The sequence below is a fragment of the Copadichromis virginalis genome, linkage group LG11, assembly GCF_057382275.1.
Source record: "Copadichromis virginalis isolate Kocher_CV1m ecotype Utaka linkage group LG11, C_Virginalis_male_GT1.1, whole genome shotgun sequence".
Classification (NCBI taxonomy): domain Eukaryota; kingdom Metazoa; phylum Chordata; class Actinopteri; order Cichliformes; family Cichlidae; genus Copadichromis; species Copadichromis virginalis.
In genome coordinates, this window is record NC_140628.1 from 24773005 (window position 1) to 24795653 (window position 22649).

A 22649-nucleotide genomic window follows, 5' to 3' on the forward strand; every position below is an offset into this window, starting at 1 on the left:
GGCTGACATGTTTTCCCAGCACAGACAGCTGGAGCAATCCATCTAATTTTCACTAACTGTATCTGTGATGTCAGTGCCTTCTGAAGCATTGTTAATTGATTTACAATATAGAACTTGCTCTTACGGCCCATACGTGTCTAAGAAAAATTTCTAGTATTTCAATAGTTTGTAACTTAGCCCTCATTGACAGGCATGTATCTGGATATGAGTGCAACTTTTTTTGGTCATGAATGAAATAAAAGCAACAATCGAGCTTATTTATACGACACAGTTCAAATGAGAGGTTCACATTTCATAGTTTTTATTTCCCCCTTGTTTATACATTGCCCCCTGAAAACCATTCTTTAAACAATACAAGTTTAAACCAACATTTAAACAGACTAAACAAATTGACTAGTTGGATCTCGACTGCATGATGGACTGTTATTAGTAGAAAATGGAATAAATTAACAGATACACAAACAAATGGGAGTTATTTACTAATGAAAGGCTTCAATTTTTCATGCTAAGCTACATTAACTGTCATTAATTAAGATAAAAGAATGACGAGACAGCTAAAAATTCATAGACATCGGAAAATAATGAAACATTACAGGACGTTGTTCCATACATATTGGCATATATTAACAAGTAAAATTATACAAAATACTTTTTTTTGTTTAGCAATTAAGACGTTTGGGAAAATATTTTGATTTATTTGTTATGAAGATCTTGGAGAAGTTATAGATCTAGATGCATTTCTGTCCCAAACAAATTATAGTTAAGTTCATATATGCAATTGCACCAACGCAAATAAATACATAACTTAATAGATTAAATAAATAATTAAGATATTGCATGGAAACTGACTTTACATAAATAAGTAAAATAACATAGAAATAAATATAGAAATTAAAGCTTTTCAGAAATAAAAGTAAAAATAAACTGCTTGTTTCATTTTTCGTGCAGTCTAAGAATACATCTAAAAGTAAACAGCTCTAAAATGATACTGTATACACTTGTATTATGATGTTTGTACAAATGCTGAGGAGTATTGTCAAATACAGGAGTCAAGCAATTTCTGTTTCAAACTGCTGCTTACAAGAACAACTGACTGACTGCAATGAAAAATGTCCTTAATAAAGAGAGGACCGGGATCCAAGCGTTTACATAGACAGACGAATGACTAAAGAAAGTGCATTCCCCGCACTCCCAGGGCAAAACAAAACAAAGCAGAAAAAGAGAAGGTAAGCTGGTACACAGCAAGACTCCCACTGCATAGCTGTCGAATCTGTTTCAGATTTTACAAAGCTCCCGGCTCCTCTTCGCCTAGCATATGCTGCCTTTTCCAAAGATTTCTGCAGCCAAAGGCTATGTATAATCTCTGTAAACAGTGGCAGGCCGGAGCTCAGCAACCCCCAGTCGTACAAAATCCCGTCACTAGTAAAACCTGGAATGTTTCCAGCTTTTAGAATCGAAGTCTCTTCTTTCAGTTGCCTCTTCAATAAAAAAATATCCTCTGGGCGAATGGCTGGTTGTTGGGTTAATTCACGGGCCAGTCCGAGAGGGTTGAGCTCTAAAGTGTTTCCAGGATGATGTGCAACATCACACCAGGTGTGGGTCGTCAGCCGGGCTGACAGTGAAGCGCGATGAAGTCACTGAATTTACCCCGACAGGCGACCTTGGTTTGACTGATAAATCCTCTTTCCTTTTCGATTCTTTGCTTTTTGGCCCTAAAAGAGACAAAAAACAACATTAGCATCACGACTGTGCTGGTATTAAAACCAGAACAAGTGCACCAGGCATATGTATGGAAGCCCAAAAGGGACAGGATGTTCCCAGACAATAAGCATGTGTTTGACTGTAAGGGAAAGTTAAAGGAAAGTCTTTTTATTGGAATTAAACCAAAACATTAACCCGGTTCACAATCACAACTGAAACAATTACTGATCGTTTGTTAGCTCCATTGCACAACAAATCAGAATCCACTAAGAAGTCAAAGAAGTTTGCAAACTGTCAAACTTGGAGGACTAGAACTACCTAATTCTGCCATAAAAAGCAATGAAAATATTGCTTTTTATGGCAGATTCGGAAGGACCACAGGACCACTCCCTCCATCATCACAACTAATAAGATCCTCATTATCATCATCATCTAACAGGATACAAGCGATATGAAGCATGTCTGACAAAGCGATGTTTCAAGCTACCACTTCGTTTATTCTCAAGAGGTGGTGCTGGTCGTCTACCAATCAAGGATCAATCCCTGGCTCCTCTTGTGCCATGTGTCAAAGCATCCTTGGACAAGACACTGAACCCTGAGTTGCCCCCAGTGCATTGATGTGAGTGTGTGAATGTATAAGGTATAAACAGGCTGTTTGAATGAGACTTGCTTTGAGTGCTCAAACGTGAGTAGAAGGTGCTCGAAGTACCAATCCATTTACCACCAAGTTCTGTCTTTGTCGTTTTGTGCATCAACTTTGAGAATCTGATATTATCAATATCATTCAGTACATCAGGGCGAGCTTTACCTGCTTGAAGGTTATGCTGAGAAAAAGTACCTGTAAAATTACCAGTGTGACCTTGAGGAGAAGAATGATGATCCATCTGTGACTGGGACACATGTTTACTCACTTATAAGATGCACAAGAAAAAAACAGTACCAAGCACAGGGGAGAAAATCAGCTGATAATCTATATCTTAATAGATATAGATTATCAGTCAACAACCACACTGAGGCGACACAGTCTTAGCTTAAAATAACTCAAAAGTAACACGGACCTCTTTCAAAACTTTGAAGTCTTGAAAGGCCTGAAAGATCATTAAGGAATCTAATTTTGCCTTTTCTGTATGTGACACAACTCGAAAGGAAACTCTGAGCCCCAACTTTCATTAGTCTGTGAAAAAGGGCGTTGAGTGCATGAGATGGAGAGTGGAAAGTAGCGAGAGCAGCTGAAAATGTGCAGAGAAAAATGACTCGGGCTTGCATTGTTGAGCGCGGGATTAACATCCCTGCTCAGTTCAACATGTCACAGCATCCCGGGACATAATTATAGAAGATTAACTCTGGCTCCATATTTGCAGAGGAGAGGGCTGAACTGAGGTTTTCCATTTTAGCTGGGAATGTGCTAGTGGCTGTCACATTTTGTTACATCATTAGGCAGCTCAAGGAGGAGACTGAATCCCTGTGTAAGAAGCAGCAGACATTGATGCACGTAGAGTCCAACAAGCCAGCAGTTATGGTAACAGCTGTGTGGTGCGCTGCACTGACAGCTAACATCAGCATCGGTAATTATTAGTTTTGTATTTTCTCTTTAGCTTTCATTTTATGTCGTTTAGAGGTTGTTGTTTTTTTGCCAGAGTGAGCTTGCTTGTTTAAGTTTAGTTTTTATTAGTTCCAGCATTAGTTTTAGTCTTTCTTATTATTATTATTATTATTATTATTGTATTTATACCAAGTTCCAGAGGCAAGATTTAGGAAAGTCAGTACAGATAATACAATATAAATATTTTTTGAAAGCAGCTTACAAAAAAGCCTCACCAGGCAGTGTGTAATAACAAACTTTGCCAAAGTGACAAATGGCAAAATTAAGACAATTTCCTCTATAATTTTTTTTAATTTAGTTAGTTTTCCAAGTTCACAAAATTGTTTGACTTAATTGTTTTTTTTTTCATATCTAGTTCCAGTTTTTATCTTTAGGTTTAGTTAGCTACAATAAACTTGACCAGCATAAGCAACAAACACCCTACAGAACAGCTGAGGCTTTTTATAAATATTCAGTCATCGAATTAATTAATTAATTAATTTAAAGAAATAAACATTTTCTGGGAACACAAATGTGAGTATGAACAGAGGCTCACATTTAAACTAACATAGTATTACTTCTTCCAGTGTTCCAGTACACTTTCCTAGGATAAGTGGTCATAATAGACCTGGGTGTGTTTGGGAGGTGACTGATTCACCTCTGAAGAAACTGACAAGCTCATATTATAAGTTGGCTCTGTGTTGAACACATTTGATGTTCTTTACTGATTGGTTAGATGCTGCCAGCCAGCTAGATCAGAAAGCACTGCTGACACTAAGGACAACAGCAGTTGCAAACTGCAGTGCAACCAAAATTATTGTCAGTATGTGCAGTCCATTCAAAATCTGCTTCTTTGAGCAACAATAGCATACACGTTTTGTTAAATTATGTGGGAAAACTTAATGTAAGGAAAACTTTGTCATTTTAGCATTTGGGATCAGTGGCTGGTCAAAACAAGCTATAGCATAAAAAATGACTTATTTTTTGATACTTCATTTTAATACTAGGATCATCTTTTAGCCATGAATGTCCTATAACCCCTTTTACTGTCATGTAAATCCCCAATAAACTTCAGATTTATTTAAGTACCATTTGCTCTGAATAATATCTCTGGATGTACACATGAGCTCCGATTAGGCTTCAAGTGTTGCTCCTCTGCTCTAATCGTCTTCTCACAATTAGACCTGAGACATGTTGACCTACAGGACAACACTGCTACTGCAACTTAAAATTGACCTTCTTTATTCTGCATCTCGTCATGACTGAAAGAAAATGATTAACTTACCATGCAAATCCAACTTGGTGCTTTTGATAGACACCGCAGTTGGAGTTGTGGGAGTTGAATTGCTCAACTCATTAGTTGGAGTTTCCTGTTGGGATGAAAGAAATAGTCAGGTTTATTCCAAAAGAACCCGTCATAAAAAAGTGAACGAATAAAGGAGACGTACCTGATCAAAAAGATAGATTGTGACATCATCAAAAAAGGACACATTTCTTCCTCTGTCCTTCTCTCTGTCCATTGGCTCCTTGGGTGATTTCAGCAGACTGCGGAGCCCAACACGTTTGTCCACGTCCGTTTCTGTGACTACAATCACCCTCCGGGAGCTTTCGTCCTCCTGCTCATCCTCCTCCTCCTCATCGGGGTCGCTCCCAGACGAAAGACCTCTTCGTCTTCCAATCCGGTTTCCGATGGCCCCGTCTCCAAATCCTCCTTTTCCAGTAGTGGTGAGGGGAAGACTCAGAGCAAGAGGTGGGAGGGTGAGCGAGAGGCGAGCTAGCTTTGCTATCAAAGCGAGAGCAGAAAAGAAATGTTAGAAGCAAACCTACTCACAAATTTGATTACAAAAGCAATGAAGTAAATATCTGCCAAAGTTAGCACAAATATTCTATTTGAAGTAGAGAAAATTAAATTCTGTAAAATAAGACTGACGTATCACATCTAGATTTATTTAATCTGTTAACCGATTAGTCTGAAAATGCCCACAATTTTTTTATCTGGGAGAAGGTTTGGATCTGTGGGGTTAAAAGAAGTGGAAGCCCAAATCAAAGGAGAAGAAAACAAATAAAAAGGCTTAGAGAGGTGTACTTAGCTTAGACAGTCAAAAATTACTTGTATGCTAAATGTTTTTCAGCGATATCCCAGTATAATCAGGGATAATTGATAAGTACTTGTAAAACGTGGAAGACGCTGATACCTTTCATCGCTTGGTTTGCAGTAAGCTGAGGTAATGGGACCTCAGGTTGTTCGATCACAGTGAGCGGCTCAGCTTTAGGTTCATCAGACTCGATGGGGGGCTCAATGGCAGGGACAGCTTCCTGCTCCTCTTGACTGAAGGAAGGAAGGAAGAACGAAAGAAAGAGGAATATTTCACCAGAATATTAATAATAAAACAACAGTTCATCTTGTCACGTCCATCTAGTTGAATTAAATCTTGTCTTTGAGTTTACTTGAACTGAAAACAGTAAAAATACAAAACAAGTAATTTGAACTCTGTGTGAATATATTTTATTGGATCTATTTCCTCCAGAAATACAGGATGCATCAAACAGAATAATCTGAAGCCAGTGTTTTAATTCTGCAGCATCCATACCTCTCATCCTCTCTTTGTTCTTTCACAGTGACTAGATCACCGCTGCTCCCTGTGACTTCCTCCCCCCATGTCCGGAGCATGGCGGTGTCTTTAACAGTCGTCCCCCAAAGCACATTTGTCTTCACATTTTCACTGAGTGAGAACTGCAGCCTCTCCTCACACACCTGGAGCAACAAAGCAAAGCAGTAAAGAGCACGAGCAAACTCAAGGAGCACCGCTCACACGCACAGCAAACCACAAGAAATCATGCTGACCTGCATCATGAGGCCGTTTTTGGTTGTCATCTTGTTCAGAGACCGCTGGTCCTTGACATCAGAAATTTGACCCGGTGATCTCTGTCCGTCGCTCCTCTCGTCCTGAGGCGGCAGACTGTTCTGGGAATCCAGGATCGTCGGTTGTACAGATTCCAGTTTGTCAGAGTCATCAGACATCTCGTCCTCCTTTAAATCCACCCTGCTACCCTCGGGTATAGAGGAGTCGCATGTCTTGCTGACTGTATGACCGTCACCACTGCTAACTTTGTGATCAGGTGCTTTCTTTAAAGACTCCAGAAGCTCCAGGTTGCCCAAGAAAAGGTCCCCCAGAGTTTCCTCTTCATCGCCAGATATGTAGCACAGTTGTTCCAGTTTTTCAAAGTCCTCCAGAGGCTCCTCATCCAAGTCCTTCCACTCAGAAATCAACAGCTGTGGGAGGTTGTTCAGGGGACCATGAGGTGCAGAAGGCATTATGGGGGATGATTTCTGGGGCAGGTTATTATGACCATCCTTGCTTTCTATGCTGGATGTCAGGTTGCTCTCATCGCTCAGTGTTATATGCACAGAGGGGAGGGTGAGATTGGCAGAGATCCCTTTACTTTGAGTTGTAGCAGGTGGCAATTCTTGCAGAGGTGTCTCTGGAACATCTGTGTTGTGTGCTGCGGAAATAAGCTGCTCTGTCTCAGTACTGGTAATAAAGTCTTCTAGATTAATGTGACTAATAAAGTCCTCTCCCTCTATGACGGATGGCGGTGGACTAGGAAAAGAGTCGTCTAAACTCTCCAGTTTATCATCTTGCATATCAAGGTCTATGCTCGGTGGAGGACTCGGAAAATCTACTGAGCTGAAATTGTCAATCTCTTGTGGATATGACTGATCTATCTCCTCCTTTGCATCAAGATCACTGGTATTAGCTGGCAGGGGCACATCTCTGTAATCCTCTTCCACTTTTATAGGGTTTATTCCTTCTTCTATGTATTGCCTGGCAAAACACGGTCTCGTTTCTGCTTCCGAATTGAAGCCCAATTTAAAATTTTCCAGTTCTGAAAACGTCACATGAGGAGCTTCGGCGATGCAGATGGTTATATCTGAGCTTTTGGTTTCCAAAGTGTGGCTGAAACAGTTTTCTAAATTGGAGCCTGCCTCTCTGTCAGCGTGCACAGCCGACATCGCCTCCTCCACTCTGTTACAGAGTTGATTCTGGGGCCATGTGTTAAAATCTTGATTTTGTGCCGTCTCTGTGGAGTCTAGCCGACCCTCCCTGTCCCTGGCTGCCTCTGTGCATGATGCATTCTGCCTCTGTCCTTCCTCCAAGGTCTCTTCCTCTGGTATTTCTATATTCTCTACTTCCACATGCAAAATGTCACTTTTTATGTCTTTCTTAATGCTGTCAATTTCCCCCAGGTTCTCAATGTTTTCCTCTTGCTGTATGTCTGCTATCGTCTGTTGGCTTTCTCTGTCTTTTGTGTCCCACATTTCCTTAATGCAAAGATTGCCGCTTAGCCCTTGGGTTTCATTGTTCCAAGTTTCCTCACAGCCCTCCAAGACAGCAGGGTGAGGTTCACTTCCTGCCAGTTCATCATTTTCTTCGGTCTCCCAATATTCCTGACCTACAACAAGCCTCTCACCCACCTCCCACGCCTTATTCCCGAACCCGGAGAAAAATTCAGATCTCAAGTCGACTCCCTGACACCTCTTCTCTGGGGAGGCCCACTGGTCATTCTCATCTGGCCACAAGCGCAAGTCCCTTAGTTGTGAAAAGCGGTAGCAGTCAAACTCGCCCCTAAGCGCCCCAGATCCTGGTCTGTCTTCATCCTCCTCCAGAGCACTCCATAACTCTTTAGCTGTCGCATTTAGACCCTCGCAGGAGTTGTTATCCACATCGTTAGCAGAGTTCATGCCACTTGCTGCTCCCCTGAGGGGTGGCCTCTCCTTCACAGCGATACTCAGCTCTGCAGCAGCCTTCTGTTCCTCTGTCTCTGCTGTGATCCCGCTCTCCTCCTCGCCATCTGAGTAGCGAAGGTTTCTCAAGCCCAGCTCATTGTGGTCCACACAGGGCCTCTCTCCACATTTCTCAGGCTCTTCAGCCCAAAGACACGTCAGACCGCTCGCTTTTGCATCAGCAGCCTTCCCATCGTCATTTGGCAGGTTTTCATCTCCAAGTATAACGCTGTTCGTTTGAATATCACAAAGTTTAGGTAATCTGGACTCGATGGTGCTGTCAACTTGGGATGGTGCTGCAGAGTCCACAGCTTCATTCCCAGACGTGGGAGAACTGAGCTGACTGAGATCGTTATCTGTCTCTGTAACATTTTTATAATCTTTGTTGTTTGGTCCAAACATGCAACTCTTTGAGTTGCTGCCAGATTTATACTCGATCAAGCTATTTGTCTCAGTGGGACTCTTGGAATATAGATTTAAGTCACTCTCTTCAAAGTCCTGGTATTTGCAGTCTGCTATCTGAGAAATTATGCCATCTGTGTAATGGCTGTCTATCATGTACCCACTGCTGTGTGAAAGCCCTTTAAGTGGCTCATCATCTAATTTTGAAAACAACTTATCAATTAAGTCCACACAGTCCTTGTTCTGTGGATCATCGCACAGCAGGGCTGACTTTTTGCTCTCGTTATGGAAAATGCCAGAATCGTCTCTCTGAGCAGATCCCAGCGCTTTGTTTAGAATATCTTTGTCATTTCCTAAATTAGGGATCGGGTAATTTTCAGGATACAGTACACCCTTCTCTTCACAACTCTCAATAGTCCTCCCTTCTCCAGTTTCCGTTGTCCTATCTGACATGTGGGTACTATTTCTTAATGGACTCTTTTCTCCAGTCTCACCCTCCTCTTCGGTTTTCTCCTCTATCCCTGTCAGTATTCCCCGATCACCTCCTCTCCCGCTGCCAGGCCTGGAGGCAACAAGTCCATCGCTGCTGCTCCTCCTGTTCATCCCGTCACCCTCCCAGTCGCTGTCTGAGAAATATGCAGAGTCTCGATGTGGTGTTTCATTTCCCAGAGCCCGCCATCCGCCGCTTCCCACTCCTCCTCCACCTCCTCCGCCACCTCCCGTCCATGAGTCACTAGGCGTGAGGCAGTCGGCCGAGCTGGAAGTCAAAGGTGATAGGACTGAGTCGGTGGGGGTGACGAGTGAAAAATCGGAGGAAGGGTCCCAGTCTGGCGTGGTAGGAGTGGCTGCGGGAGTGGGCACCTTCTGGGCAGTGTGACGCTCGTCTTTGTGCTGAAGTGAATTTTCCATTTCCGCTTCTGCAAAACTTTCATTAACGAGAGAATCTAAGTTTTTAGAGTTCTCCAAATCAGCTGTTTTCTCAGGATCATGAGAAATCACGTCTGTTTGATCCCCCCTCAAAGGACTGTGCGTCTGTAGGTCATCTTCTGTTATCTCGCCATTGCTTATAACAGCTTCCTTTGTAGTGAGTGATTGGCTCTCACGCAGGTTCACAGTGTTGACTTCCTGAACGTTCTCTGTGGATCCAGGGGGAAAGTGCTCTGGCAGATCTGTTTGCTCTCCTCTGGCAGGTAAGGCAGGGCCGTCCGAACACTCCTCCTCTTCTCTCTGAGACGCGGGTGTTTGGTTATGTAGTAAACCATTTTTAGGCATGATTTCAGAAAACACAAACTCACCGGACTGGCAGTGGTCAGCATTATTTACTTGGCTGTCCGGTTTGTTTGAACCAATGTGAAGAATAGGGATGTCAGGTTTCAAGGAAACTTTGATCTCACTCTTCTTAGCACGCTTGGTCACTTGGGCATAGATGGCTTCAGTCTGTGTATCATCTTTGCCCTTGTTGGCTGCTCGTATGGAGCTTTCTGACTGGAATCTGATGGTCTGAGCTGAGTTTGGGTCAATGCAGATGGACTCATATTCAGGGGACACTGGAGTAGGGGAGTAAGATGAATCTGCTTCCTTCCTATGTGCGGCTGCATTTTGTCTCGATATGATTTCGGTCAGAAAGGTTTCTGCTGATTGGATCTCTTTCAGGAACTCCTCTCTGGTGATTTCAGTTCTCCGCGGCTCCTTCTCGGTAAAATGTATTTCAGAATCGTGCTTTTCCGTTGTGATCTCAGACAGGAGAGAGCGGGATCTCCGTATACCTTTGGAGTAGGCTTCCTCTGCCTCAGTGTATGAGGGGAGGCCTGGGGCGCAGACATAGGGCCTCAGTCTGGATCCTGCAGGATAGAGGTATTTTACTGGATCGATTCCTGGTAGGCCTTCTATGTCCGACTCCATATTTCCTGTGTCAATCTCTGTGAGAAAAAGATCCCTCTGGAATGACTCTTTAGTGACAGCATCCTCCTCCTCAGCTTCTGCACTGCTGACATGTTTCTCTGGTCCCCATGACTGTCCTGCTGATCCCAGCTCTGTGATCAGCGACTGGGAGCGGCGCATGCCTCTGTTGGGCAGCAGAAAGTTCCCCCATCTCTCTCCTTCTCTTTTCTCCTCCTTCTCCGCTGCATATGAGCCCTCCGACCTGGACTCACTCAACTCTGTCACACTAGATATCTCCGTCAGAAACAGATGCATGGGGGATTTCTTGGCTGCAGCGACACGTTCTGCCTGCTGCTCAGCATCTTCCTTCCAAATTGCAGGCAGGATGGTGTCAAGGCGTGACTGAGTCCTCTTCATTCCCCTGGAGAAGAGCTCTGTAGTGGCGGGGTCTGCATCTTCAGATAGACTGGAATGAGTGACAGTCGTCCCACAGCCAGGTCTCTCGGGAGACATGAAAGGAGAGTCATCCTCATCTGAGTAAGTCGGACTCGATGAAGACTGTCTGTCAATTTGGGGTTTTGTGAGCTCAGGGCGGGGTAAATTTCGATAAATAGGGCGCAAAGGGTTTTCTCGACGTACGGGAGAGTCAAAGTCTTTTGCACGCAAGTGAGAAGTCTCCTTATAAGTGTGCAGCATGCTCTCTCTATCAGACAAATCACAGGTTAGCGGGTCTCTGTTGGATCTCTGCATCTGGGGCTTATTATATCTCAAGTGAATGTCCCCTGTGTTGTAGAGGGGGCAATTCCTTTGTGGTTTGGAGTGGGGAGGAAGAGGAGGAGGACACATTTGAGGAGGTTGAGGGTAAATTGGATGGCTCGATGGGGGAAGCGAGGGCGATAGGGACGGGGAGGGGGGAAGAGTCTGTCGGGCTCGGTGAAGCCCGAGGTGATCAAAGGTAGATGGTGGGCAGGTGCTTATGTGATGGGGGTCTGTCTCAATTTTTCCGCTGATAGTGTAGTGGGGCAGTCCTCTATATCTGAGTGGAGGGGCGGGAAGAGGGCGCGAGTGAAGAGGATTGACTGATGACATGGACATAGAACGAGGCTTGGGAGGGAGGATGGGAGCTTGAGAGCTTGTGGATTTTTTATCCGCCTTACTGCTCTTTTTCTTCTCCACTTCATCGTCATCGCCTAAATCAACTATGGAAAAGTCAGTCACTCTGCTCGAAGTGTCTCTGAATTCAGCCACGCCTGTGTTGGGCAACTGGACTTGAACCTCGCTCGATCGGACGGTCTGGAGGCCCTTTCCGCACTTGTCAGATGAACAATAAGGGACTCGCTCTTTGCCCAGCATCCCGCTGCGGATCTCCATGAGCTCCATGTCTCCAGGGCAATCTGAGCGGAAAGAGGAATGTACCTTCCCTTTGAGAGACGGCGACTTGTCTTGGGGAGTGTGCTCCTCTAGTCTGATATAGTACTCGCTGGCGAGGGATGGGCTACGGGCGCTTATCACTGGGACGACAGTAGGAGTGTCCAAAGACTGTCTATGGTTATTGTTCACAGTAGGGATTGGCTGAGGAGGAGGAAGAGGTTTGTAGCCTCGTCTGGCATGAGCCTTCTCCCAGAAATACTCAAAGTTCAAGCCTTTGCTAGTTTCGGTGACTGTCAGGATGTCATCCAGTTCAGAGGTGGATGGGGTAATACAGTTCCCCACAGGGTCCAGTAGAGGGTAGGAGTTGTCTCTGTCTTCCCTGGCGTAATCCCTCTCCCTTTGGCGCTCGTTTGCTGCAGTCTGAAAGGCAGGTGGACGGAGTAAGTCCCAGCGTCTTTCAAATGACTCCTCGCTCTCCCCTCTCCTTCTTCTTCCCTCCTCATACTCCTCGTCCTCTTCATCCTCTTCCCCAACACTCCCCCTCGCTATTCCTCGCTCAGCAGCCAAGAGGGAGGAGAGAAGGAGGAATATCTCAGCTACTGAAGGGCGCTGCGACGGAGGTAGCCAGCAGGACTGCATGATCTCATACCTGCAGACAAGGGAGAAAAACAAGAGGATCCAAGTTTGGAGAGACACAGTTTGTGCTCGGATCGATGCAGTCTAATTAGTGGATAAGTACTGACCAGTAGTCTGCATGGGAGAGCTTCAGTCTAGGCTGGGCAAGCGTGATCTGTCGCTCCCTAATGACAAAGGTCAGCACCTCTTCATCACTCAGGTGTCTGTGGGGCTGAGAGCCAAACTCAAACAGCTCCCATATCACCACCCCCAAAGACCTGAGAGGAAAAAATGAGTTGGAGAAGTGAAAAGGGGTGAATCTTCAAAAGAAATCTCTGAGGTTTGTTGTTATATAACACTTTTACTCCAACACCACCATTGCTGTGGGTGTTGGAGTAAAAGCATTTACTCCAACACCCACAGAGGTTTGACTTTCTAACCGAGGAGAATAAAAACTGTTATGTGAATTGTTTTGTTCCATTTTTTAAGAAAAACTATGTTTTTTCAGAAAGAATAAAAAAGAATAAATACTCCTAGGTATTTTTGCTCCACTCGTGTGTTTTGTTAGGAGGTTGTTTTCTTGTTGGTTCGTTTAAAAAAGCACATGAAAGGGAAGGTTGTAATATTAGAGCTTAAAGGATTTGCTCGCATTTCTTCAGCACTCCTTCTGGCATCACCGGGCTTGGCTACAGCTTTAAGACTGCTGACAAACTGAGCTGGACTCTACTCCAGCAAATGTGAGATCATACTGCTCTTTAGTTTGGTGTTCCCACAAATCATAACACAAACAGCAGTTTTATGTAGGAACTATTTTCTTTTATGGATCCACAACAAGCTGCATTTGTATCATATTGTAATATAACTGAGACTGTAGAAAGAGCATTTCAGATTATGTTCACATAGCCGACTGTCCACGCACTCAATCCTCATTTAATCTCTGCACAGCTGTTAGGAGAAATTAGATTTTCTTTGTTGTCCATCCAGAGAGCATCATTTAAGTTGCTTTTAATCTGATTTAACCTGAGCCACGCTGATTAAAGGAATGAATGGTGGTAGGAAAAGATTTAAGAGTAGCTTCAAATTGGACCCCAGATTAAAAAAACCTTTGTGTTTTCATCAATATTTTATCACCAGCCTTATTGGCTTAACTCGTTAATTCAGATCTGTTCCCAGTGGTGTTAACACAGAGCAGCTTTAAAACATACCACACATTGCTGGTCTTGGTTTGGTCCGTAACAATGAGAGATCCTCTGTACTCCTCCAGCAGCTCAGGAGCAATCCAGCGCAAAGGGATCCATAGTTTGTCTGGAGTTAGGTAATAGTCCTCCTTCATAAAGACACGCCACAGAAATTATTATGGATTTGACTGAATTGACTTTGGATTTCATTTTTCAGAGGAAAAAAAAATCCTGACCTTATAATGGTTATGCGAGAGGCCATAGTCCCCTATCCTGACAGTGAGGTCTGAGGTCAGAAGACAGTTTCTTAAAGCCAGATCACTGCAGGGAGAAAACAAGCAGCTACCCTCAGCAGAGATCCTCACGTTTGGAGGCGTGGCAACAGTGGAAGTGAAAGCGACAACTGACCTGTGGATGTAGTTGTTTTCGTGAAGATGGAGCAGACCCGAGGTGATCTCAAAAGCCATTCTCTGAAGGGTTAAGAGGTCCCGGGTCAGCAGGTCTGGAGTCATCCCATCTGACTTACGCTGGGCTCGCAGATACCGCTTCAAGTCACCCTACGTTGTACATCACAACAAAATATAAACAGTGGATTGAAAAATATGGCTGAGTGAAGTGCATACAGAGTGTTCTTCCTTCTCCTGAAACAGAGATAAAACCTGCAGGACCATCATGTAGGCAAAGAAGATATATTTTACTTCTGCAGCAAATACCCCCCCCCCCCCCTTTTTCTTTTAGGTGTTTTACATCACAGCGCCTCAAAAGCAGCAGGGGAATTAGTAATGAGCTGGCAGCCTTTGTGTTAGTCATTTGTGCTCCTGGAAGAGCAAGGAAATAAAATGGGGACAACATAAAGGGATGAAAAATATCTGCAAGGAAAGGACAATAGGAGACTTTATCAAAGAGGGTAACTGCAGTCAGTGAGGACTCCAGTGCTGTGTGGCTCCTCTCACTGTGTTGCTGTAATTGATCTGCTTGTATCTTTGTTTGGCCTGGAAGTCTGCTCATATGGTTTTCTTAATCAGCTGGTGATTAAACCGCCCGAGAGAAGGAAAACAAATTGATTGTATCGACGCAAAACAGATTTTAGTGACAGCGGAGCATCGATAACTGTAAAAAACAATTTTGCCTCAAATTATATGAAATTAAAATAAGATGTAAAGATCTTATCGATGCAGCTCGACTGTGATTTCTCATGTGTTTCTCACTGACATCACCGATATACCATAACCAATTTGTGCACAAATTATCTAAAAAACCCCAAGCATAGCACAACAAAAACATTGCACGCTATACTAAACTAAAAATATGCACCTTTCATTTGTGTGATTCCTATTATTAGTTCATCCGCCTCCTTTTATGTTCAGTTACTTACCAGCTGACAGAACTCCATAACCAGGAGGAAGGGGATGCTCTCACTGCACTGCCCCAAACACTGAAGGATGTTGGGATGTTTAAGGCTCCTGAATGGAAACATAAGAGGGACGCAGGAACAGACAGAAGATAGATAAATGTTTATACGCTGCCTTTAAATGCTTAACAGTGAGACTTAAAGTGAGCAAAACTTAGCTAGATGATCCTGAACACTGGAATTCAGTTCCATCTCAGACCACACAGGCTAATCAGGGCTGTCACCATTATCTACTTATATTTCTTTAAGTGACTAAAAATCTTCACATTAATTATACGAATAGTTCTATTAGTAAAATAAATCTTTTGTTCTTTTCATCACATGAATTATAAATGATTCACATCACAAATGCAAACCATGCAGAGCTAGCAGACAAGCCTTAGTGAATCTGAGTATATATGCTATAGCTGTAAGTGCACCCTTAAAAACTCAGTAGTAACACACCAATCACAGCACAAACCGATCCACAGGACCAGACACTCACATACAAACCAATGAATCCTCAATCATTCAAGCCAAAATATCACAAAACTGCACAAACACACTGAAACCGAACATAAAGTCACGTAACAAAAGACATGACTTTCACCTAAACACACCACATGATTCAGCAGGCTGTAGAACCACCTTTAGGAGCATCGACTTGAAGCAGTTTAACTTTCTGTATGACTTTATCCAGCTCTCACATTGTTGTTGAGGAATTATGACCCACGCTTCTTTGCAACACTGCTTCAGCTCACTGAGTTGCATTTCAGATTTGACTTTGATTGCAACACTGACTCTTTTCTTTCTCAGATTTGCTCCTGTGCTTGGCATCGATGCACAATTTGGACCAAGTTTTAGCTGACAGATGGCCTCACATTTGACTCTACAGTGCTTTAGTATACAGAGTTCATAGTTGACTCAATGTGTGCAAGGTGCCCAAATTATTACCAATCCACCACCGTGTTTGACAGTTGGTATGAAGTGTTTGTGCTGATATGCTGCGTTTAGTTTTCTTGAAATGTGGTATTGTACATTATTCCAAGCATCTTTACTTTGGTCTTGACTACCCAATGGACATCTTTCCAGAGATCTTGTGGTTTTTCAGATGCAATTTGCAACTTTTTAGAGAGAAGAGGCTTTCTTCTGGCAATCCTTCCAAACAAGCCATAGTTTTTAAGCCTTTTTCTAATTGTACTGGCATGAAAATGCTAACTGAGGCTTATAGAGACTGAGATGTAACCTTGTCAGACCAAGGTCTAACCAAGGTCAGACCTTTCAGAATGTAGCATTGCGTTAATACACAACTGAATGCTCTAAACCAGTAAACCACCAAAACCTTTGATTTTATACAGTTCCTCACACTTGCTGATGATCAGTTAGTCAAGCAGTACCTGGCTGCTTCTTAAGTCGAATGGAAACAGTAGTGTTACGCTTAAGTTTTCACAGGAGTCTGTGCAGTCCTGGCAAGTATAAGAGAGTCACACCTGATTCAATATCCTACATTTATTATTTCTCCATACCTGCCTCTTGTGGCTCCAGTGGTTACTGTTATGCAAATTTTACAGAATCTCACTCAAAGGCTGCAATATGGCTACCAAAATTTAAGCAGTTTCTCCCACCTGTATGGCTCAGACTCAGCCAAGAACTTCCTCTGCTCCAGAGGGCTGGCACTGACACGCAGCTCCTTCACCACAGCCTGCGAGGAGCTGCAGTCACACAGCACTTCAGCCAGAATCACCTAGAAGAGATCGATGGACAATAACATGGAAAATTCCCACAGGAAGAGACGGGTACTAAAAGAACTACTTTGAGTTAGCATCTGTAATCTGTTTGTTAGACAGAATTAAAGCAGGGGATGCTGTTTTAAAGACAACCAATGATTTGGGATGGTTATATTTCAGATTTCCTTACCTTTCCAAACCAGCCATTTCCTATCTCCTGGAGATAGTTTAAAGCGTGCCTTTTGAAGCACTGAGATTTGGGATCTACAAAAAAAACAGAAATAAAAACAGATTAGGGTCACACAGACGTCAGCAGTTGATGTTCTTTCAGATGTACAATTTATTAACAGAACAAAAACACTCAGATTCTGCCCTGTAGCAACACATAAATATGACATATCCACCCCAACCATGTTTTAAACATATACGAAATCATATAAAAATGTATCTAGCTGGAAAATTCAGAGTCATGGACAAAATTTTAACTCACTGAGAAATCTACTCTCGCTGTATTTTTCCCTGGTTTTCCATGTTGTGTTTTCCTGCTGTGCATGTGCAATCTGAACTGCGATGATCAATGAACATAATCTTCCGCCACTTTGATAATCAGTTGACTGCTTAAGCTGTTATTCCAGGTCAAAACATCTCTCATTCCAGCTTCTCAAATGTAAGGATTTGTTCCTTCTCATTTTACAGCAAAAATGAATAATTTCATGTTTTGGAGTGTTGATAAAGCAAAATCACAAATTTCACGACATCACTTTAAGAAACTTTAACAGATTTTTGTTCCTTTTTTTTCTTGTGATTTTATAGAAACTTAATCAATAATGAAAACAATCATCAGCTCATGCCATCGTGCAGAGAGAGTTCAATGTTTCCACAATAAACTTGATTATTGTTCATGCTCATACATTCAGCTTTTTAACCTGAATTAAGCAGAGAGAAATATTTCTCTACTTTTTGAAAACTTTCATCATCAGAATCTGTACCATCAGAGTTCAAACATACAACTCAAGAAAGCTTGCTCAAAGGAAGTCAGAGTCTCTCATTATAATGTTGAGTTTGCATGGTCTCCCTGCGCCTGCGAGGGTTTTCTCCAGCTACTCTGGCATCCTTCCACAGTCTACAGTTAGGTTAATTGATGATTTTTTTAAAGGTCCAAAGGTGTGAGTGTAAGGTAGATAAAGCTCTTATGTGCATAGAATAGAACTGTGTGCACTATAAGTGTGGCCTGCAGTGTAAAGTGCTGTGAGCGGTCAGTGAGACCACTAAATAGCAAAACTCATGACACTTTACTGTATAGTTTGAATACGTTTGCAGGTTATATTGCAGTGCTACATAAATAAAACTGAATTGAACCAAATACATAAACTCCACACATCCCTGCCTGTGTCCTGATTACAGCCCTGATGCAAAATTGTCACAAATCATAGTTTCCACTTCACTGAGGTTCAGTAGGGAGTCCAATCCTTCTGGTTGTGCACTCAGTTTGAGACCTTTAGTGGATCCGCATCAGTGATTCAGGCAACAGATCCTGAGGGAGTTTAGTGCAGGATTTCATCTTTATTTTGAGCGGTAGGAAGCTCAATAAGAGTTTGAGCAAAGTGAGAGGCACTTTAGGTTTTTACCTGCTCCATCCTGCAGGGAGGGGCAGCTGGGGCGGTCTCTGACTGGCAAGGTGTAGACCTCAGGGAGGGAGGGACATGATGACAGGCTGTCCTCCTGGATGGGACTGGAGCCTCCAGAGCACTCCTCCCCATCTGCGTTATCGAACTCCTGGTTGAACCACAGCAGCACATAAAAAAATCACTAAGCTGTAATAGCTATGAATATAAAATAAAACGTATTATTCCACTTAATAATAAAGCTGAGTTTAGCAGTAACCACCAAGGACAGACAATGAAAAATCATTCATTCTGAACAAATGGTACTCTGTCTGCCAGCTGAACAAAAACACTAAGTTAAAATTAGACCGAGAGATGATTATTGACCCCTTCTGCTTCATTAAGTTGGAGTTACTGACTGTTCACACTTCGAAATCAAATACTTGTGCAGTTTACCAAGTCAGACACATATAAAAGCATGCAGACAAGCACAAAACGCATTAAAAAACAAAGAAAAGAAGCAAAAGAAAGCAGAGAGAGGTGAATAGATCTCTTACATGTTGAAGACTTACATTGAACCCCACTCCTCCCCTCTTACAGCACAGGCAGGTGAGGAGCAGCAGAACAAAAGAGACAAGCCCCGAGCAAGAGATGAGGATGACGACGTAGGGTGGAGGAGAGAGGGATGCAGCCCTGGACTGAGAAACTGAGAGGACGACAGGAAGAAAAATACAACGGAGGACAGGTTTAATGTAGAAATTCAGGGGATTTGTGCTTCTACAAGGGGAGCAATGCTAGGTCTGAGTCAGTGAAAAAAGAAAAAAAAAGAGAGACTTCACTGAAGCAGAAAGGTGTGAAATCTTGTTACATAGGTGTTGTGTTTAGCAGAAAAACCATTGGAGCGTTTTCTTAGAAGCAGGCCTGAGACACAGTGGAGAACCCCAATGGACGGTTTGCATCAGGGAGTTGGGGAGAAATAAGCAGGAAAACAAACTAAGTTGAAGATTAAAGAACACATTGTCTGAGTCAGTAAAAAGAAAATAGAGACTGGAATTAAAATTTGGGAGAGTATACCATTCCAGTAAGGAGAAAAGCTTGGGGGGAAGGGGGGAAATATCAGAAATGGCATTCCACTCAGGAAACACAGTTAAGAAGCAGGGGAGGTGGGTGGCTGGAGTTGTCATTTAGGTAAAAAAAAGGAGCGCTAACTCGGGAAGGGATCAGAAATTGGAGAAGAATTACTCAAATCAGGAAGGTTTACTACTCAGGTGAGAGAGGGAGGGGTCGGGACATTTGATTTTTGTACCTCAATGTAGTCGAGTGTGGGAAGTGAACCATCTGCAGAAAAGAAAAGGGGCAGGGCAGCGTGGTTAAATACCCTTCAGGTATTGTTTATAGGTTTCATTTCACTTCTGCAGCCAAAACATTTTATTACCATTGACAATGACCAAAAAAGAGGAACAATGACACCTTGAAACAGTCACGAGGTGTCAAACTCACGCTTAAACTGTACATGAAATGTAACCATTAATAATTAAATTACATCTTTTCTGTGTAAATAAGGCAGTCAAAAGCAGATATACAACTATGATCATAAGAAAAAATTAAGAGATATAATACAAAATATAATAGGGGAAAGGAGGCACATATAAACCTTGATACTGTAACTATAACTGGCAGATAAATTGCTGTTTATTTTTATATGTGCAGTCTGAAGATATCACAGTGTGATTGTCTGTGTCCCTCATAAAAATCCCAAAGTACATTCCTCAACATGGTCATGATATTGTAAACACTGCATGCATAAATGTTAAAGTATATTTAATAATTGAACAGCTTGATAAATATTGTAAGAACAGGATCAGCACTCGACAAAAAAACTAAAACTTTTTTTTTAATCTAGGAAATGAAATAATATTTTGTTTCTGTGACTTCTGCACAGCACCTAATGTAGACTTTTATCAACTTTTATTTTATTTTATTTTTGTGCTCAACATAAAGTTGCAACATAGTGCAGAAGCAGCCAGAGAAAAGGTAAGTGAAGATGTGCCCAGCATATAAAACCAGCTCTGTACTGAAGTGAAAGCTGCTGTGGCCCAATCTGTGGCTAATAAAAGAAAACTGTCACTCTGGATTGCACCAAACTGATAATCCAAGAAAAGGGAAAGATAGCTAATTATTGGTCATATAAACCTCAAATCACATCTGCAGAGCAGTGGAGCATTGTAAAGTCTGAATGACCCTCTCGCCCCCCTCCTAAAAACATGCACCAGCAGCACAAGTAGTGGCACAAATCCTGATGCACAATTCCTGAGCAGTGCTATTCTTTCATCTTTCCCTAGACAGATGTCCAGACAGACACTGCATATAAATAGGAACCCAGCACAGGGCCTTTTCCACCAGCCTCTGTGCCAACAGCTTCTATCAAAACAATACACCACAATACAATGACTGCACACATTACACAAACACAACAGTCTGCCAGCTCTCAGCGAACAAGGCATATTCAAATTTACGGCAAAAAGTAAAGATGCCAGCAGTGGTTATTGGGCTAAATAGTCTCAAGAGCCAAGTGGAGGCTATTTTTAGACTAAATATCCAGCACTGATCGACGATTTTAGCCCTGCTGTGCATACAGTACATGTTGTTTTTAAAAAGGCATCGATGTGAGGCCCGAAATATTTTCATCATTGCATGCAAATACGGTACCCAACCCATCACCCAGTCGGCCTCGCTCCTGTTGTGATTAGGTCAGCCAGCACTAATAATTCGCATTATGTCTCAGCCTAACTGGCTGATAATGCAATATTCACCTCAGTGTGCAGAGGCCTTTTCATAAATGACTATACCACCCCCCTCACCCACCCCCCAAAATCCTCTTCTCCTTTCTCCAGCATCCCTGACAGCTTTTCAAACCTCCTCCTTCTCCGACTCCGCTCACCTTCCCTCTGCGGTGCTCCGAGGGCTCTCTCCGGGCTGAAGTACGACATGATCCCCGCCAACGCTACCATCACCCAGCAGTGTGGCCGCATCGTCGCCGCGTCCGCAGCAACAACAACAACAGCATCCGAGCGCCGCTGCCGACTGTCAGCGTCGGTGTCCTCTCTCCCGTCCCCCCGCCACGGTCTGTGCCGTCTCCGGGCTCACGCTGTCTCCGTCTCCCCCTCCTCCTCTCCGCTTTCTCCTAATAATAAAGAGCGTCTCCTTGCCTTCCTTGTTGTGCTCTCCCCCTCCCCCTCCTCTTCCCCTCCGCTCTAATCCGCAATTAAACACAGTGTGTGAGATGCTCTATTGTGCATCCTCAGGCCGCCTCTCGCTGCGCATTCATTTCTGCTCTGCCTCGGTCACAAGCACCGCTGAAAACAACCATCCTCTATTTCTGACGTTATATTTATATATTTCCTACCCTCTACCTGCTCCTCCTCCCTCCATCTCACGGTGTTGGAGGGTGTCTGTGTTTTTCTCCTCCGCCAGCCTACGTCAGCCTCGCACGGCGCGCATTGTCATGGTCCGGCTTGATCATTCACCACAGCCTCATAGTATCAAAACACACCCGTGATAATGCGCCCACAGGGGAGCAAACGAGGCGGCTTATATCGATCTGGGATTGGATTTTTAAAATCCACATAATATCACTTAAGGATTCATATCATGACCTTTGGGTGTGATGTGATTTGTGCTCTGGCATCCTATAAAATAATCTCAGAAACAAAGCCATAAATTCACCTTTTAGAGGTTATTACAGCCAATCTAAGCCTAATAAACTTATCAAAAAGAGCCAGCACATATGCCACCACAAACTAGCTATATCACCTATAAAAGTAGTTTTGCATTGCAGGGTGGGTACATTTCCACAGCATATGCCTGTAAAATCTCAAATCCTTTGTTCTGGTCACCGTCACACACACAAAAGGTCATTTTTTCACAGCCGTGTTCTCCTATTAGGAAAAGCACGAGTGTTACTATGAACGTTAGCGATGGCTCTGCTCTATTCGAGCATCCTGTAAACTGTGAGTGTGAGTCAGCACAGCAGCATGACCCCGAAACTGAAGCAGTCGTCAGTAATTTCAACAGTTCTACCTGTGCTTTTTCTTTTTCTGTGAGTGATGCATGATATACATTAAACACATACACAAAATAGAGAAACGGTCAGTTCGCCTCAAAGATGAGTAGAGAGAGAGCTTTTTCCTGGAAATAATACTTTTATTGTTGCCATTGACATTTACAGTGTTTCTTTAAACCAGCAGTGTCACAGAATACTGAAAATATTAATTATGATTTTTGTTTATATTTGATAATCATACATTATAAGGGATTTGGATCGGTGAAGAGAAGAGTTGTCGAAGATACGAGCCGTGGAGATGATCTTCCTCTGAAGCACTTCTTTAGAGTCAGGGTGAGGAGCTCTGTCA

General features: G+C 43.0%; 1 protein-coding gene across 2 annotated transcripts; it reads right to left on the reverse strand.

The window, feature by feature from the left end:
- Positions 1-284: 284 nt before the first annotated feature.
- Positions 285-21738, reverse strand: lmtk3 (lemur tyrosine kinase 3). Of its 2 annotated transcripts, none has more exons than XM_085474001.1 (16): positions 21179-21738; positions 18810-18943; positions 18262-18409; positions 16824-16897; positions 16532-16650; positions 14892-14979; positions 13925-14073; positions 13753-13837; positions 13544-13665; positions 12467-12616; positions 6129-12372; positions 5875-6038; positions 5479-5612; positions 4732-5066; positions 4569-4653; positions 285-1712 (listed from the first exon to the last, which is right to left on the reverse strand). In XM_085474001.1, the coding sequence occupies exons 1-16, from the start codon at positions 21267-21269 to the stop codon at positions 1585-1587; spliced, it is 8250 nt and encodes a 2749-aa protein (XP_085330127.1). In that variant the 5' UTR covers positions 21270-21738; the 3' UTR covers positions 285-1584. The 2 variants fall into 2 exon arrangements, with proteins under 2 accessions (XP_085330127.1, XP_085330126.1); XM_085474000.1 differs by having other exon boundaries at positions 18795-18943.
- Between the last annotated feature and the right edge of the window lie 911 nt (positions 21739-22649).

Bases quoted from the DNA above. Each gene is read 5' to 3' on its own strand.
- lmtk3 (XM_085474000.1), bottom strand. From the start codon at position 21,269: ATGCGGCCACACTGCTGGGTGATGGTAGCGTTGGCGGGGATCATGTCG. The intron at 14,980-16,531 runs GTGGGAGAAACT...GTTTCCATTCAG, and splicing joins GCTGAGTCTGAGCCATACAG to GAGCCTTAAACATCCCAACA. The intron at 13,838-13,924 runs GTCAGTTGTCGC...TTCTCCCTGCAG, and splicing joins GAAAACAACTACATCCACAG to TGATCTGGCTTTAAGAAACT.